We start from the raw sequence: 15,778 nt of genomic DNA, 5'->3' as shown, positions 1-15,778 counted from the left end.
TTAAGGAGGATCAGTGCTGTGGGAGCGGAGAGAAGTCGTCGAAGTCAAGAAGTAGTGCCACTTTGTGCGAAAAGGTTTTTTTCCATTTTTTTTTTTTAAAAAGGAGGCCAAGCACCTGGGTAGTGCGGCTTTTTCGGATTAGACAGAAAGCCGGAAGGGGTAAAGGCGGTATTTGTCACGGTACAACGGCTTTGAGGTATTGGCCACTTTCCAACTGCCTTTTATCGAATTCGCGAAGCGTGGAATTAGGTTCCCTTCATCTTTTTATTTTTATACTCCTAGAAAATGGCGTCAAAGGGTTGTTTCATTGCCGTTCTTATAGCACGTACGCATGATCATGTCCCTTTGTGTAGTTTTACCGATGAAAACTACGCCAATTGGAATCAGATCAGGCAACAGGAGCAGCGTATTCTTGAGCGAATGGAGTCACCGGCGTCGGTACCAGATTCAGCAGGGACGAGAGGAAGTTACTACCAGAGCTTTGACCATAAGGACTGTATTTACTTTGCATTTCAGGATGCGGGGACGGGGTTGACGATTATCACCGTTTTAAACAAACTTCTTTTGCGCAATTCCAGTGACGTTACGTCGACTAACCATCTTGCGTGTAGTCTGTTAGACATGATCTTCTCTGAGTTTACGCAGGCTTACTCCACATCCGAGATTTCAGCCAGGACAGTTCGTCCCTTTCAGTTTATAAAATTTGAATCCACTCTAGAAAAACTCATACACCGCGTGCAACGCGAACGACAAAACGATGTTGTTAGCGATTCGCACGGTGGACAGCGACGTCAGGTTAATACGCAGTACGATGCAATTAAACAGGAGCTAACAGACGTTCACTTCGTTATGCGCAAGAACTTGGAAGACCTTATGGTGCGTGGGGAGAAACTTGAGACAATGAATCAGTTTAGCGCCCAGCTGGTGGATGAAAGCTCTCGGTTCTACAAGAAGACGGCTCGCATGAACAGGATGCGTTTGTTAAAACTGTACGGCCCTCCTGCTGTAGTGATTAGCATTCTAGCTCTCTTCTTCTACCTCTACCTGTTCTAACGAAACTGTGTAATTATCGCCACGACAGGTGTTGATATTAGTTTGTGCTTCATCATTCCGTGAGAGTAGCGGGAAGAAACGTCGTTTAATATGGTGGGGTCACTGACTCGGTTTTATGAGTAGAGGGAGTCTGGCGATATAAACTCGGTTTTGTGCAATTTCGTTCCAAGTCAGGGAAATCAGAAGGTGTTACTTAATTGATGAAGGCCACTCCGTCATGGATGGCGGTTAAGGTAAGGTGGAAGTGCCACAAAGAAACCGAAGTGACTGTGAAGGAAGGGAATAAGGAAAGGAAATGTGGGTGTTGTACGATAATGGCACTACTGATACTGAGTTTTTTTAGTTGTGAAGTCCTCAAAAACGTGCATGTGTATCAATGCCTTTCACATTTATCTTTTTAGCTTAGTGTTTTGTGTGCGCCATCATGTACCGGTTGGGCCTCTCTGCTATCGTGTTTGAGCTGGTCCCCGTGACAGATAACTTTCTGTCTTCCCTCTCCTCGCTCTGTTCCCTGGTTCGTCATTAACTATTAACCCCTCCCACAACTGCTAAACTGTGCACTGATAGCCAGTCTCGCCTTTTCGTTGCTCTTGTTGTTTTAGTTTTTTTGGAAAGGAACCGAGCTTTATCAACGGCAGTAAGAGTCGTTTCGAGCACAGTTAGGAAGGAAAGAAGCATCGTTTTTCTCTTTCTTTTTTCCCCTTTTACCCTCTGGGACAGGAAGAAGAAAGCGTAAATACTTGGTCTGCATGTCATTGAGGGAGATTGAACTTGCCCAGGTGCAACCACGGGAGCACCTCCTTCACCCGTGTGATGTGATCCAACGAAGCGCATTTCAGCGTGACAATGCGGAGCGGTTGCATCGTATACGCACGACACTTGGCTGGGGTGCGGCTGCTGATACCGCTCTTACAGAAACAACGCTCCTCTCGTCTCGCCGTCTCGGTGCATTGCCAAGCAGCTTTGCGTTATATCACCATTACCGCGGTACCGCGTCGGAGTTGACACCGATGGATATATATGGCCAACCGGAGGATGATCCCAACGTGCAACCATCATCCCGATCCGTGGTTGAGAAGCTTGTGTATGGGCATGAGTTGACGATGAAGAACATGGGGATGTAGGATGCAGTGGAACCTGATCATTGGGTTTGCTTCGTCCTTCTATTTCGCAATGCATCCCACTCACGTGCTCCGTACCTGAAGCGCGAATGTAGCAAGAGATTCTTACGGTTTTATTCGCACCTGCACCGTTTGGGCAATTGCGTTTTAGTTCACCTCATCTTTGGTTGTCCAAACGCTTTTATTTGATACTTCCCTCTTCTTTCCGCGTGGTCTATACTCGTTTCCTCTGCAGTCAGGAGGGGTCACGTTTGGTCATTACGTTGTTGTTGTCTGGACCCTACCTGCTAGGCTGTTATCACAACGGCTCTAACACTTCATATCACTAATCCATTATTTTTCCTCATCGCTTCCCCTACTCTTCTTTTCCTTTCTTATGTCCTGCATCACGGGTAACTGATTTTTTTTTTTCGACGGCTGGCACCGAATGATCAGGGCATACATTGCCTTCCCTCCCAAAGGCGATCGCACAGTACTGAGGAGAGGAAGCCTCGGTCCATGTTTTTCTGTCCATTCTGTGGAACGCTACTGTTGATTGAGCCGGCCTATCCGTGCAATCGTTTCTCATGCTCCAGCTGCCGGTACGTCGTGCCAATTCAGTCACGGCGCCCGCTCACTATTAATCATTCGTTCCTAAAGTACAATAAGGTTGTGGATGATGACGATGAGAAGGGAAGCTCAAATACGGTGAAACGAGGCGTGAAAGAGGAGGAAGAGGTGGATGGAGGCCAGGTGATTACTGTGCGTTGTCAGAATGATGAGAAGCAGTGCGATGGCGATCGAGCACACTACGTGCAGATACAGATGCGCTCCGCTGATGAACCGGCAACAACGTTCTTCAAGTGTTTGAAGTGTGGCTTCCAGTGGAAGCAGGATTAGGTCGTCAGTTGCCACGTTAACACACTCCCTAACCCAACATTTAAACCCCGTGCAATGCACCTGCGGTTGCGGTTCTGTGGGTTGTAGGAACCGTTGCACCGGTGGATGTCCGACTAGAGGTGTGTGCTTCCGTATTGGGGTACTCGTAACCGTACCTCATGGTTTTGAAAACTTGTTAACAGGTAGCGCCTGGGGTGACGGGGAGTAGAAGGTGGTATATTGTGGTGGCCGACCCCATGCACTACATATTGGGAGAAGAGGCTTGTGATGGTGGGGACAAGGCCTAGTGGCAGAGGGGGGTGCACAAGGGGCTGTTTGCCCGTTTACCGTTATATCCTCAGTTTTAATTGTATATATATATTTTGCTATTTCGCTCTGTTTCCTTGTTTTTTTCTTCGTTCACTTGCAGTAAGTTGTCTATTTCTTTTGTTTTTCTTGCTTTTACGGTGAAGCTAGCGTAGTAGGTTCGTTTGTACTGTACAGGGAGAAAGGGGCTGCGCAACGGCTGTCGCAGGTGCGCGGTAGGTCGTTCTAAGGGCAGGAAACCCCATCGATAGTGGTAGTTGAGGGGGAAAGGAAGCAGAAAAAGGGAAGCCAAGGGCGGCTGCGTGGATTCGTTTTGCTTCATTAGTTTTTACAGCCCTTTACCCTTTCCAACAGGCTTGGTATTCTCCAATTGACCTCTCGTAGCCATTGTTTCGGACTACGATGCTTGCCGTGAAGTACCTTCTCAAACTGTACGAGACGCCCCCGGAGAATGGACACATCTCCGCGTTTGACACGTATGGTAATACAGTTTTCGCCGGCACTGACAGCGGTGTGTTGATGAGGTTCGTAGTAGAGGGAGCGACCTCACCCGAGATTGTACCAACGGAGGGCTCGCTCTCCGGTGACGCGAGGGACAGGCATATCAGTGGAGGAAATAGTGCTCGCAGTGCCGAAGCGGGAGGTGTTGGTGAGGAACAGCAAGCACATGAGGAAATGCATGCCGATGATTTTCACGCAGTTTCACAACTCGAGAAGATATACACCACGCTTGTGCATCACGTCGTCGTGTCGGAAACCCAGAGAAGAGTTGAGCGTATCCAGCACAGCAGAACACACAACATTTTGTTTGTGCTTTGCGAACACAGGCTTCTGGTGCTTAACTCGATAACCTTTGAACACATCTACACAGTTTCTGATTACGTGGGTACGTTTTTTGTTTCGGATTCGCGGCAGACAAGCTCCCAGCGCGTGGGGCGGCACGTGATTTGCACAACGGAACCCCACGGAAGGGAGCTTAGGGTATATGAATTTGACATAGCGCAGAACAAACATGTGCGACCGATGGCTCCACATAAGGTGATGCTTCATGAGCAGGCACAGACACTAGTCACGTACGGCAATATGGTTTGCGTGGGAATGCGGAGAGGCGGATATCGCTTGCTGTCGTTACCTGACGGAAACACATGTAGTGTACTTCCGCTTTCTGGAGATATGCAGCCGTTACTGGCGGTGGGCGACGGCGAGGTCTTCATGCGCTATGATCATTCTATTTTTTCAGTTTCGATGCGCTCCATGCCTTCTGGCCGCGTGCTTGGACGCACTATTCAGCTCGAGGATGAGGTCCGTCATATGATTGCAAGACACCCGTTTTTGTTTGCCTTCACTGAAAGTTACTGCGATGTCTACTCCCTCTACGATGATGACGTATCGGAGCGCTTGCCCATGAGCGGATGCCTCTTCGGCTCGCAGCTTGGTGGAGGGGATTTCCTTTACGCTGCCAGCGCAACAAAAATATGGATGGCTGGGTTGCATCCCCTGCGTCACCAGTTAGCCGACCTGGTTGAGCGGTTCAAGGTGGAAGAAGCTTTTCATCTGCTTAGCACTCAACGCTCGCGGAACTCCCTTGATTGGCAGGCGATCGAATTGGAGCTTCATGTTATGGTAGGCTTCGCTTACCTTCACCGTTGCCGCCCGAAGGAGGCAATGTTACATTTTAACGATCACATAGATCCAAGAGACCTACTTTTACTCCTCCCAGAGTGTATACCTCCAGGCCCCGATGAGTATAGTTCCGAGTTGCGGGGGTTGCTAAAGGGGGACTGCGTTGGGGAGACAAGAACGTCGTCGGATGGCGTTGATTTTGCATCAAAGGACGAGGATGTGGTGAATGTACCGGTCGGGGGAAATAATGTTGAGCCGTTACTCGCAAAATGCGGACCAGACATTGGATGTTGGGACGGTGGATTCTGGGAGGAGTGGAGTGGTTGCTGCCCATATAATACCTACATTGGAGAATTGGAGAAGGCCTGGTTGGAGACATTTGAGACTTTTCCTACAGTTCCGCGGAGCACCGACCAGGCAGACGGGGTAATCCACCGACAGGTTATGGAGTGGGGTTGCATTACCGCGGAAGGGTTTCTCGAGCGCTCATGGGAAGCACTAAAGGACGAACTTGTAGTGTATTTCCGCTCACGTCTGGATCAAGCATCGCCCGTCCATGCCCGTCCAATGGAGTACGCCCTGCTGGTGCTTGCGCTTGAGGCTCGCGACCATCGGGAGGCCTATCAGATTGTAGTCAAGAGCTCATCCTTGAGCGTGGAAGACTGCTACGACCTACTCTGTTCGTTGCACGAGTATCGGCTGTTGGCTTGTCTTCTGTACTGCCGCGGGTACACACAGGATGCCGATCGATTGCTGAGGCAACGTGTGTGCGTCTCAAGTCTGCTCCCTCCGTGGCTGCCGGGACGGTGTAACAATAGCAAACAATCCCCGGCGTACATGAATGTGCCCGCGGCTTTACACAGTCAGCTAACCCGCCTCCTAACGCCACTTCCTAAGAACGAATGTCTCGTTGTAGCTGATTTATCCAGTCCTAGAGGAGCACACTCGCCTAACGACGTGGACGAAACCCATACCATAAACCTGCCTTTGTCACTTTCGTTGCCTATGTACCTCGTTAGTCATTTAAACATTCCCGCCCTGCAGGAGTTGTTGGCTGAGGATCCAGATGCTGCAGTGATCACTGATGAGGAGGGTTGTACGCTGCTGCACGTACTTTTCAGCCTTTTCATTTCGGTGAGGGACCTTACAGAAGGCGAAGCCATGACGAAAGGTAGTGCGCTAGTCGGTTTGGTGTTGTCATGTGCGGTGCTGCTTCTGGACCATGGCGCGGATGTCGCCGCGCCGAATGTTCATGGTATTACTTGTTTGGACGTACTTGCCATCGCCGCAGGTGGCGTTTTTTTTGACATTGTTGTTTCCGCGTTGCTGGCAGACCGTGATGTTAGGAAGGCAGCTGCATTTACCAACAAGGATGACAATACGTTGGTGAACGGCTTCATCCCCATCGCATAGGTTTTTTTTATTTTGAACTCATGGCGGTTGATTAGGTACTGGCTGTATTCAAACAAATGCGGTTTTGCGCTAGTTGCTTCATAATTGGAAATTTAGCCTAGTTTTTCCATGTTTGCTTACTTATCTAACCGTCCAGTAGCCTCGTGCTTCAGCAACAATCGTTCGTTGGTTGGTTGAGGTTTGCCTCGCTGTTGTTCGTTTTCTTTACTGAACTGTACAGTGAAAAGCAGTTGTGTTTTCTGGTTATGCGCGTTTATGGATGTTTGCTTGCAGGTGCTTCAATGCAGGGGCGTTTAATCGTACCCGAATCGCCTCTTCAGTTTAAACCTTCGCATACTTATTCTCTGTTTTTGGCCTTTAGATTGCGCTCCACCTGGTGGGGAGTACACCCTGCGTGTCTTCCAACCAAAACTATGCACTACTTCATTTCGCTCTTTTACGACAACTTATGAAAGAAACAGAAAAAGGAAGAAGAGAGAGAGCAGTCTGCTAGTTGGAGGAAACATGTCCTCCCTGACATCCGTCCAACGGCGCTTGCTCAAGTACGCCTTAGAGGACAAAGAGTCCAAGAAGTTATTGAAGCGCAAACGTGCGGAGGATGTTGCACCAGCGCTGCACCAACGCGAAAAGAAACGGACATGTGGTCACGTATGTGAGGCAGATACCACGCAGGATACGGAAATGACTCCACTTTGCCCTGAATTGCTTGACTTTGTGCGGCAGAAATGCCCCAGCGCGCCACGGAAGCTTCGCAAGGGACAGCTACACGTCATTAATGCTCTCAGTCGGGGTGCCGTAAGTGGTAAGGATGATGACGCTATAAATCGTTGTGGTGCCAGAGGCGCGTTTTCCGTAAAGCGGCTGGAAATGAAGGATCTCCCGTTTGCTTTTTCCATCTTGGGATTGGCAGCGCTGCAACGGCGATTATTATTTGACCAGAAAGTGAAAAATGGAACCTCGCTCCTGGTACTAACGGAGGACGAAGAGGACGCTAACTCAGTTGCTCTTCACTTGAAGGAAACGTATCGTGGCGTCCACGTTTTAGTGCTCGACGGGTCGCGTTTTCCGTCGTTCCCCAACATTCCCAACGAGGAGGATAATGACGGAGACGCTACCAACAATACCTTTGCCGAGCGTACTGTGGTATTAGTGTCGTCGCTACAGGCCTTTCTTTCCTCCGACGGGCGGAGTGCAATATGGAAATTTGTGGGGGCATACGTTGTTATTTTGAGGGAGTTGACTAACAGCACCTGTGTAGCAATGAAGGGTATGAAGAGAATGGAGCGGCAGGAATTTTTGAAAAAACTGTGCGAGAAGAGGTGGCTTTGTTTGGATCACACACCAGTGGCTGCCGTGATAGCTCCTGCCCGCGACGCTCTCTTCACACCATTGGCTGATGCACTTACAATTTCTGTGCCCGTAGCGGGAGAGGATGCTGGAGAAGCGAAGACCGTTGACAAAGGGGAGGTCCGTGACTCCCATGATGAGAACCAAAGTAAGAAAAAGAAGGGGCTTCCAGTTGATACGTTGCGTGACCCTGTCACTGTACACTACACCGTGGTTGAAGGTCAACATCGCTTCCACACGTTGTATGCATTAGTGATGAATGCTCGTGCGGGCCAGGGCATTGTTGTGCATGTTGCCACCAAAGAAGTCTGCCAATTCCTCTATGATGTTCTACACGCACTCGGAGATCTTCCACCATCACTTTTACTACTTACGGACTACGCGGGCCCCAGTGTGCACGCCTCAGTCCGTGACAGTGACGAAGACCGACAGAAAGTATGTGACAAGTTCGACGATATTGTTGTGAACTCCGACAAATCACTAGCAGGCAGTGGAAAAAGGGACCGTGTGGTCCTAATTTCTTCATTTGGCCTTGTTCCTCAAAGGGGGACCGTTTTCGTTCAGTACGACATCATTGTTGATATTGCGAACTTTTCCCAATTTGTCAGCGACGTGCTCACACCCGCGGCTTACGCGAACTTAGCGGCATCACAGTTACCCCGTTTGGGTGGTCGTGCTGCACCGGGGGTTACTTCTGCAAGGCGGTCAAGATCTGTCTCCCCCAGCAAAAGCGTTTCTCCACCAAGGCCAACGCAGGTTCGTGCCATGTACCGTCACGTGCTGCTGTTACTCCGTAAAAACGAGCTTCAGGGGGCGCTTGAGCACTTCAACAGGTCTGCCAACAGGCTTCACATAACATACAAGCCTATGAAGCAAATGCCCTCTGCCACTCGATTCCTATTAGCGGTGCAGAAATTGCAGTCCCTGAACAAAAAGCAGTTTGCGGTCCAAAATGCTGCGTATGCCGCTTACAGAGCAACAATGTTGTTGTACTCCGTCATAAGCAGCAGCAAGGAGGTGTACGACGAGCGCAATGTTGATCTCAAACTAGTTGCGCAGGAGTTCGGATATTCGGACGCTCCTATTGTCGATTTGCGCACACGTGACACAGCATTTCGACCCAAGGAGAATATCTTTCGCGCAGCGTGCAAAAGAGCAGCGCGTGACCGCCGTTTGCTGCTGCGCCCCCCTGCTGAGGAAGGCAGTCCCGAGGTGTCACAGCCACAGAGGGAGGAAAACCAGTAGCGAGCACGTGAATACAGTGGAGATCAATATGTGAAGTGCGAGGGAGAAGGGAAGCGGAAAGAAAGAAAAAAGGAAAATAATAACATTAACGGTTAACAGGTCGTGCGATCTTCCTTCATCCTGGTGGTGGGCATGCGTCATAACAAACTGACGACGGAAGGGGTGGAGACAGCATTTCTTTGTCGAATACCTGTAATAGTAATTTAAAAAAAAAGAAAACAGCAGTGACAAAGGTACTTGAAGAAAGATGAAGAGGGTACGGTTTCACCAGACGGTTTCGGTACATTGGTTACGTGTGTGCACAAGCGCACACAAAATATACCAGTGGTAGTTTGAAGGAAAGGTGTGAGTAGTGAACGCTCATGTTGCTCCGTTGAATTTTATTTACGGCACCGTCCCGTTAACAGTGGTAAGGATTTTGACATAAGTTACCCTGCCCGCTGTGCTGCTGCCTCCGGTTACTCTCTTCTTTTCACACTTTCTCTGTTTTGTCTCTGTGAGTCGGTTTAATTGGTTTATTTACATCTGCCGCATACTAAAATTCAAAGATTTCTGTCCCACCAGTACCATCTAAAACTTTTCCACCTTCTTCACTCTCTCCTCTCCCGCCACCGCCGCTCTTGTTGTTAGCACCCAAGAACGGGATACGACGTAGCGAGCAGGAGTACGCCTGCATTTTGAACGGAAGTCGCAGGGCTTCAGTAAGCAAGTAAGAGGGAGCAGAAAAGAAAGTAAAGTGGGTGTTAAGAAGGACAGCATTAAATAGTAACCTAACGGGGAAAGAGGCGGAAAAAGGAGCGCGAAACGTGAAAGCAAACTTTTCCAAGGGAAGTGAACGGGCAAGGGAATGCCGCCGAAGCGAAAATCAGCTCAGCACCAACGGGATGACGATGATGATATGTCGTCCCAGTGGGTGGAAGGTAACTCAACGCCCTTCCAAAAATACTTCAACACGAAGTACTCCTCCGAGTTCATGGGAAGCCTTCCCGAACGAATTCGTCAGCGCGCCCAGGTTCTCCTGTACTACCATGAGAAATGTGAGAGGATCCGGAAGGACTTTGAGGAAAAGGAAACGGCGCTGCGCCGCAAGTATGATGAGATTTACGCACCTCTGCTGGACAAGCGGAAGGAGATCATTACAGGTGCGCATCTGCCAACAGACGAAGAGGTAAGGAAAGGACTCCCTAGCGAGCACGAGGGGAAGGTAAGTGTTACCACTGATGCCGATGTGGGGAAAGGACTTCCTGGTTTCTGGCTGCGCGTGTTGAAGCACCATGTTCTTTCCGCTTCCATGATTCGAGATCACGATGAACCTGTTCTTATGCATTTAATAGACGTGCGCTCAGGCGTTGTGGACGGTGGTTATGGGAGTATTGCCGTTGCGTTTGTTTTCGAGCCGAACCCATTCTTCCAAGAGGAGACCCTAATTCTGAAGCTTGTCCAGGGGGACGACGGGGCGACTGTCACCCGTACCCCCATCACGTGGAAACCGGGGAAGGATGTAACGGTGAGGACGGAGAAGGTAAAGAAGTCAGGGAAACGTGGGCAAGGGGGGAAGGTAAAGACAATCACTGTTCCGCAGCCCTCGTTTTTCAACACTTTTAAGGAGAATGGTGGGTCGGGTGCCGCCACCGCTCACGATGATGATGATGAGGATGATGAAGATGAAGATGAGTGGACTGAACAGCTTCTTCAGGTGCTTCATACAAGCATCATTCCGTCCGCTGTCCACCACTACACCGGCGAAGCCCCGGATGGCGCTAGTGATATTGATACTGACTACGATGATGATGATGACGACGATGACGATGACGATGACGACGATGATGATGATGACGACGATGACATACCTCCCCAGAGAGGCCGCAGACAGCAAGGCGGTGCTTTCGGCAGGGGAAGTGGCAAGCAATCACAGCAGCAACCTCAGCAACAATGCAAACACCAGTAAGGGGACTGGTGAACTCTTGTTCAGTTCCCAGCGCTGACATTTAATCATAAAAGGTTAAGAAGTGAAAGGAGCCGGGGAGGCGTTAATTGAGAAGGAGCCGAGGAAGGAGAAGAAGTGCACCCCACAAAAAGGGTTGTGTGGAGCGAGAAGACGGGAAAGTAGCGACGGCATATGCCCCGTACCGCAAGCCATTGTTTTCTTCCTCTGTTGAGGGGAGAGGTGGAGGGTACATCGGGGGCTTTGTGCCTGCGTCGAGTCTCACCGTGAGTATGGGATGAAAAACAATTTGACAGGGTAAACATACATACAGGCTTGAGGGAGGAGGTCAAGTGGATAGTGCGGTTCCTCCTGAAAAGGCACTACCTCACCCGCTGCAACACAAAATCAGCATTCTGTTTGTTTTCGTAAGATATGGAGGGCACCTTCGTCATCCACATCGTTTACCCAAACGAAGAAGAAGAGAGAACATTGTAGGAGGTAACTTTGCAGCCCTGTCTTCCCCTCTCTTTTCCCTCTTCTCATCCACCCACCTGTTTGAATTCGTTTCGCTATTGGCCGACGTCCGCACTTACTTTCCTTGACGTACGCCACATACCTCTTTATCTCTTCGTCATTCCTGCATCTTCCTTTTTTTTTGTTTTCGTTTTTTATTCTGAGTTCATATGAGAGGAGTTGCCACTTTTTGAGTGGCTGAAAACCATATAAATCAATAAAACAACACCCCAGTTTACTGATATAGGGGTATCATTTTATCTCCTACCTCTATCCATGTAAAGCCCCCTTTTCTCCATCTAATTCTGATCGAAGAGACAATAGAAAATAGATTCTGCTTGAAGAAATATAGTATAGAGTTAAAAGAGCGACAAACGGCGCCTTCCCGTGTACACAAGGGTTGTTGGGACAGCGTGGAGTCAGCCCCCTCGTTTCCACGTCTGAAAGTCAGAATAGAGCGAAGGAAAAATACCGTTTTTAAGCCACACGTGGGGTGATGGAAGGTGCTGCAAGGACGGTACCCGCTCAGTTTGCCCGCCTACCACCAACGGAACATGCACTTCTTTTAAACAGGTTTAAGTTTCTTAACCTGGTGCAACGCATTGCTGCTGCCGATGTGGCGGAGATGATCGATACCGTTGGATTAGAAGCACTCACATTCAAGGGGACTCTGGAGAAACTTTCTCTGGAAGGCTTTCCTGCAAGTGGTGTGTCGCGGAGTCCTCACATCATGGGAACTGACACTGTTCACGGGTTCGGGAGTCACATGAAAGATGAGATACATGGCAAAGGACATCTTACGGGCCGCGTACGCGGAAAGGGAGCACGGGAAAGAAGATTCTCTTCTCCAAAAGAGGAAAAGGAGTTTATCAACCGCCTAGCGCGACCACGAAACTATCGCAACCAATTTGGTACGGATTGGAGGAGGTATCCGCAGGGCACCCCGACCTCTGAACCTGCGCATGTTCCAGGTGACCCCTCAGCGCAGTCCGTTTGGCACCGGAAGAAAAGTGATGTGTCTGCAGATTTGTATGATAATCGCTTGCGGGTAAGTAACGATGAGGATGATTTGTACGGAGACAACGTCGTCATCGAATCCTCTGACGACCGGCTGCAGCAGCATGACGGTGGGGCGCATAATGCGACGTGGAAGTCCTTCAGGCAGCCTGATCAGGAAGGTTTCCGCGATGATGCGATCCATGGTGGTGAGAGATGTAACATAGGAGAGTCTGCGGGGGGGTTTGCTGATGCTCCTCCCAGCAATACCGTTGAAGGGATTTCTACGTTAGGAGCACAAAAGAGAGAGAACATAAATGCACCCTCGATCCTTTCCAAAGGCGCTTGGACCAAGAACCAGCCTGGTGCCCCCGGAGGGCAGTTTGTAGCTTTCGACGCAGCGTCAGCGCATACCATGAATTCTGCACGCAGGAATCGTGCCTCATTCGCACCAAAGGCCAAGCCCAAAGCGGCGCCTGATGTTCAACGCGTTCCTATGGAGGTCATCCGCCAAGCATCATTGTTATTGGCAGACAAACAGGTGGCAGAGCCGCTTCAACAACCGCCACCACCGCAGATTCCGCCGTCAGGAGCACAAAATCCAACGCAAAGCAACACACTCTCCGCGTATGGCAGTAACTTCCGTGGGAGCGGTTCGCAGGTGCAAGTGCCATCATCCGGTTCCCTCAACAGCAAAAAAGAGGTTGATAGTTCGTGCACTGTTCCCAAGCGTGTATCGGACGATACCCTTGCTGAGCTGACATTGTGCGTTGAGAAGATGTTGCAGGACCACCGAAAGGTACTTGAGGGTATTCTGAAGGATGAACGCCCTGCGCCTGATGATCCTCCAGCGGTGGTGAGGCGGTCAGAACAAGGCGGTCGCGGCGGTGTCGCCGATGGGGGCATTAACATGACGCGAGAGAAGACGTCCGTTAAGGAGCGTAAACCCTCGCCCAAGAGCACTCACGGGGTTTCCGGTTCCACGATGGGTCGTATTAATGATTTGCTTGAGGACATCAGTGATGAGGAGGACGAGCTGCTGCTTGTTAACCGTATCCAACGAAAGATTGGGGCTATGGATCGCGACATAGAGGCTATAGAAGCACGGGGTAAACAGGTTCACGGTTCCTTGGGTGAAAACGATGGTGATCACGAAGGAATATATGATCGGGAAACTAGTTCAAAGAATACCAACCACCGCGTCGCGTTTGCAGACACAATATCTTCTAGTCGGCGCCGAGGTCGTCGGCGAGGTGAAATGCCTCGCGCAATCGTTGAGCGTATTCGGTCTTTCCAAAAGGAGAATCACGAGTACATTCAATACACAGAGAGGCTTTGGAACACTTCAAAGGTGACGGAACAGGTGTTTGCGTACCGCCTTACAGAGAGTCTCTTAGATGACGCTCTCTGTGAGGTAATTAGTGAGGTGGGAGGCATACTCGACACATACGTAGAGGGTTTAACCCATCACGAATTACAGTAAGTCCTATTCAGCCAGTTCAGTTTCAAACACTCTGCTTGACCCCCGCGTCCTGCTTTGGCAGTGCAGCACATTAACGGAAGTCTATATTATTCCGGGTATGGAGATGCATACACGTGGGTTTATTATGACGGTTTACTTACGTACCGCGTGAGGGTGTGCGGGACCGTACTGAACTGGCCCTCCTCGTCTCGGCGGTTGTTAAATTGTTTACTGACCCTCATCACCGGTTTATGCCGGCCTTTGCTCGCTCTCACTAGAGATTTTAATACTGTGTTCCTCCCTGAGTTCGGATCCCTTTTACCTACCTGTTTTTCTCACTCTTTTTTTATATTGATGAATGCAAACTGAGCTAGTGTGAGTGGCTTCACTCAAATAGAAAAAGGGAGGGAGGGGAGCGTGCATCACTTGTAGCACTTCTGACGACCCCCGCCTTCGGGCTTTCCCTCTCATTCTCATTCTGGACAGTGGTTGAATAGGGTCCAGGTAAAGAAATAAAGACAAAGGACTTTAAAAGGCAAAAGCGGGTGACAGAGGACCAGCACACATCATTTCCGCTACCGGTACCGTCCGTTGCATTTTCTTTGTTTTCTTGCTATTATACTTGATAATATTGCACCTCCGGGGGGTGGCCTTTTGCTAATTACCACGAGTATTTCGTGGGAAGGTGTGCGGTTAGGAGGGCATTTTGCTAACCGTACCGTTTGTGTGTCAGGATAGTGAATTAGGGTGGAATGGCAGGCGGAGCTACCTCCCCGGCCGTACGGGCACAGCAGATGATGAAAACTGCGGACTTGGTGAACAAGTTCGTCATATCAACAGCACAGTTCTTGAATAGGTTTGCTGCGTATTGTGAAAGTAAGCTGCTTGAAACAAACCGGTCACTTCAGCGGTTGGAGACTCTTACACTGTTATTGGAAGCCAAAATCGCGAGCGTGGACGATGAGCTTAAGGAGACCCAACCGCAGACTGTTGAAGGTCAGACTACCGTGAAGGCCCTAGGCGACAATGTGGCAAGGCTGATGATACCCGACCGCCAGGTTCCTCCACCCATGCCCGGGCTTTCGCCGGAGGGCGGCCAGCGGAGGTTACCACCACCACCGCCTTCGCATCAAAACCGGAAGGGTCCTCCCCCACCCCCGGGTTCAGCGACACCAGCCGTCAAAGCCCCTCCTCCCCCTCCGGTGCCGCTTCCACCCCTGATGCCCGGGCCTCCACCACCGGGTGCGCTGCCGGTGCAACCCCCACCGATGCCACTAATGGGTGGCGTGCCAATGAGGTCCCACCCACGACTTGCCGGTTATTATCAGATGCTGGCCTTGAGGGTTCCGGCGGAGGTCATAAAGGAGAAAATGCGATCAGATGGGTATCAACCCGAGTGGTTGGACACCCCTGATGCCGTGTCTCCATCAGCACTGCCAAGTAGAAAGAGGGACATGTACGATTCCGATTAGATGCACAACATCTATCCTAATCTCTTTATTCGTTGAAGGTATCGGCCAAGGTTGTGTCTATGATATGGATGTGGTGCATTTTGCAGTTGAATGGCGTTAGGCTTGCTTCGCCGTCGGCCTACGTGTACCGGGGAAGGTTCATAATTTCTCTGCGCGTTGGTGTGGGTTTTTTCTTGTTATATTGTTGGGTGATTTCCGTTGTACCCAGACCTTAATGCAGACACATGCGTGCATACAGGAAAACACATGTGAGTGGTAATATTATTATTACTTTTATTTTTATTATTTATTCCATTTACTCTCCCCGATTACTTCAAAGTGCGTGGCTGTGGGAGAGGTATACAAGTTGTTACCCACACGGCAATACGTGAAGAAGGTTAAAGAGACCCTGCCGTTGCGGCAGTTTGTACCTGAGGTTGTA

General features: G+C 50.0%; 8 protein-coding genes across 8 annotated transcripts; all 8 read left to right on the top strand.

Moving 5' to 3' along the window:
* Window positions 1–285: 285 nt before the first annotated feature.
* On the top strand, window positions 286–1,053 carry TEOVI_000576600 (Vesicle-trafficking protein SEC22, putative; the record flags this gene model as incomplete). Its single annotated transcript, XM_067221906.1, has 1 exon — window positions 286–1,053. The coding sequence occupies one exon, from the start codon at window positions 286–288 to the stop codon at window positions 1,051–1,053; it is 768 nt and encodes a 255-aa protein (XP_067078007.1).
* Window positions 1,054–1,802: 749 nt separating this feature from the next.
* TEOVI_000576500 (uncharacterized protein) lies at window positions 1,803–2,177 on the top strand (the record flags this gene model as incomplete). Its single annotated transcript, XM_067221905.1, has 1 exon — window positions 1,803–2,177. One exon carries the CDS (start codon window positions 1,803–1,805, stop codon window positions 2,175–2,177), a length of 375 nt encoding a protein of 124 aa, XP_067078006.1.
* A 495-nt stretch (window positions 2,178–2,672) lies between these two features.
* Window positions 2,673–3,053, top strand: TEOVI_000576400 (DNA-directed RNA polymerase III subunit C11, putative; the record flags this gene model as incomplete). Its single annotated transcript, XM_067221904.1, has 1 exon — window positions 2,673–3,053. One exon carries the CDS (start codon window positions 2,673–2,675, stop codon window positions 3,051–3,053), a length of 381 nt encoding a protein of 126 aa, XP_067078005.1.
* Window positions 3,054–3,761: 708 nt separating this feature from the next.
* TEOVI_000576300 (uncharacterized protein) lies at window positions 3,762–6,395 on the top strand (the record flags this gene model as incomplete). The annotated part of the gene is made up of 1 exon (XM_067221903.1): window positions 3,762–6,395. One exon carries the CDS (start codon window positions 3,762–3,764, stop codon window positions 6,393–6,395), a length of 2,634 nt encoding a protein of 877 aa, XP_067078004.1.
* Window positions 6,396–6,899: 504 nt separating this feature from the next.
* TEOVI_000576200 (uncharacterized protein) lies at window positions 6,900–8,987 on the top strand (the record flags this gene model as incomplete). Its single annotated transcript, XM_067221902.1, has 1 exon — window positions 6,900–8,987. The coding sequence occupies one exon, from the start codon at window positions 6,900–6,902 to the stop codon at window positions 8,985–8,987; it is 2,088 nt and encodes a 695-aa protein (XP_067078003.1).
* An 847-nt stretch (window positions 8,988–9,834) lies between these two features.
* On the top strand, window positions 9,835–10,935 carry TEOVI_000576100 (nucleosome assembly protein, putative; the record flags this gene model as incomplete). Its single annotated transcript, XM_067221901.1, has 1 exon — window positions 9,835–10,935. The coding sequence occupies one exon, from the start codon at window positions 9,835–9,837 to the stop codon at window positions 10,933–10,935; it is 1,101 nt and encodes a 366-aa protein (XP_067078002.1).
* A 988-nt stretch (window positions 10,936–11,923) lies between these two features.
* Window positions 11,924–13,906, top strand: TEOVI_000576000 (uncharacterized protein; the record flags this gene model as incomplete). Its single annotated transcript, XM_067221900.1, has 1 exon — window positions 11,924–13,906. The coding sequence occupies one exon, from the start codon at window positions 11,924–11,926 to the stop codon at window positions 13,904–13,906; it is 1,983 nt and encodes a 660-aa protein (XP_067078001.1).
* A 731-nt stretch (window positions 13,907–14,637) lies between these two features.
* On the top strand, window positions 14,638–15,357 carry TEOVI_000575900 (putative coiled-coil domain-containing protein (DUF2360), putative; the record flags this gene model as incomplete). Its single annotated transcript, XM_067221899.1, has 1 exon — window positions 14,638–15,357. One exon carries the CDS (start codon window positions 14,638–14,640, stop codon window positions 15,355–15,357), a length of 720 nt encoding a protein of 239 aa, XP_067078000.1.
* Between the last annotated feature and the right edge of the window lie 421 nt (window positions 15,358–15,778).

The sequence above is a fragment of the Trypanosoma equiperdum genome (genome assembly GCF_001457755.1).
Source record: "Trypanosoma equiperdum strain OVI genome assembly, contig: ctg_1514, whole genome shotgun sequence".
In the NCBI taxonomy this organism is placed as follows: Eukaryota; Euglenozoa; class Kinetoplastea; order Trypanosomatida; family Trypanosomatidae; genus Trypanosoma; species Trypanosoma equiperdum.
The sequence above is the reverse complement of the archived record's forward strand: the minus strand, read 5'-3'. Positions and strand labels throughout refer to the sequence as shown.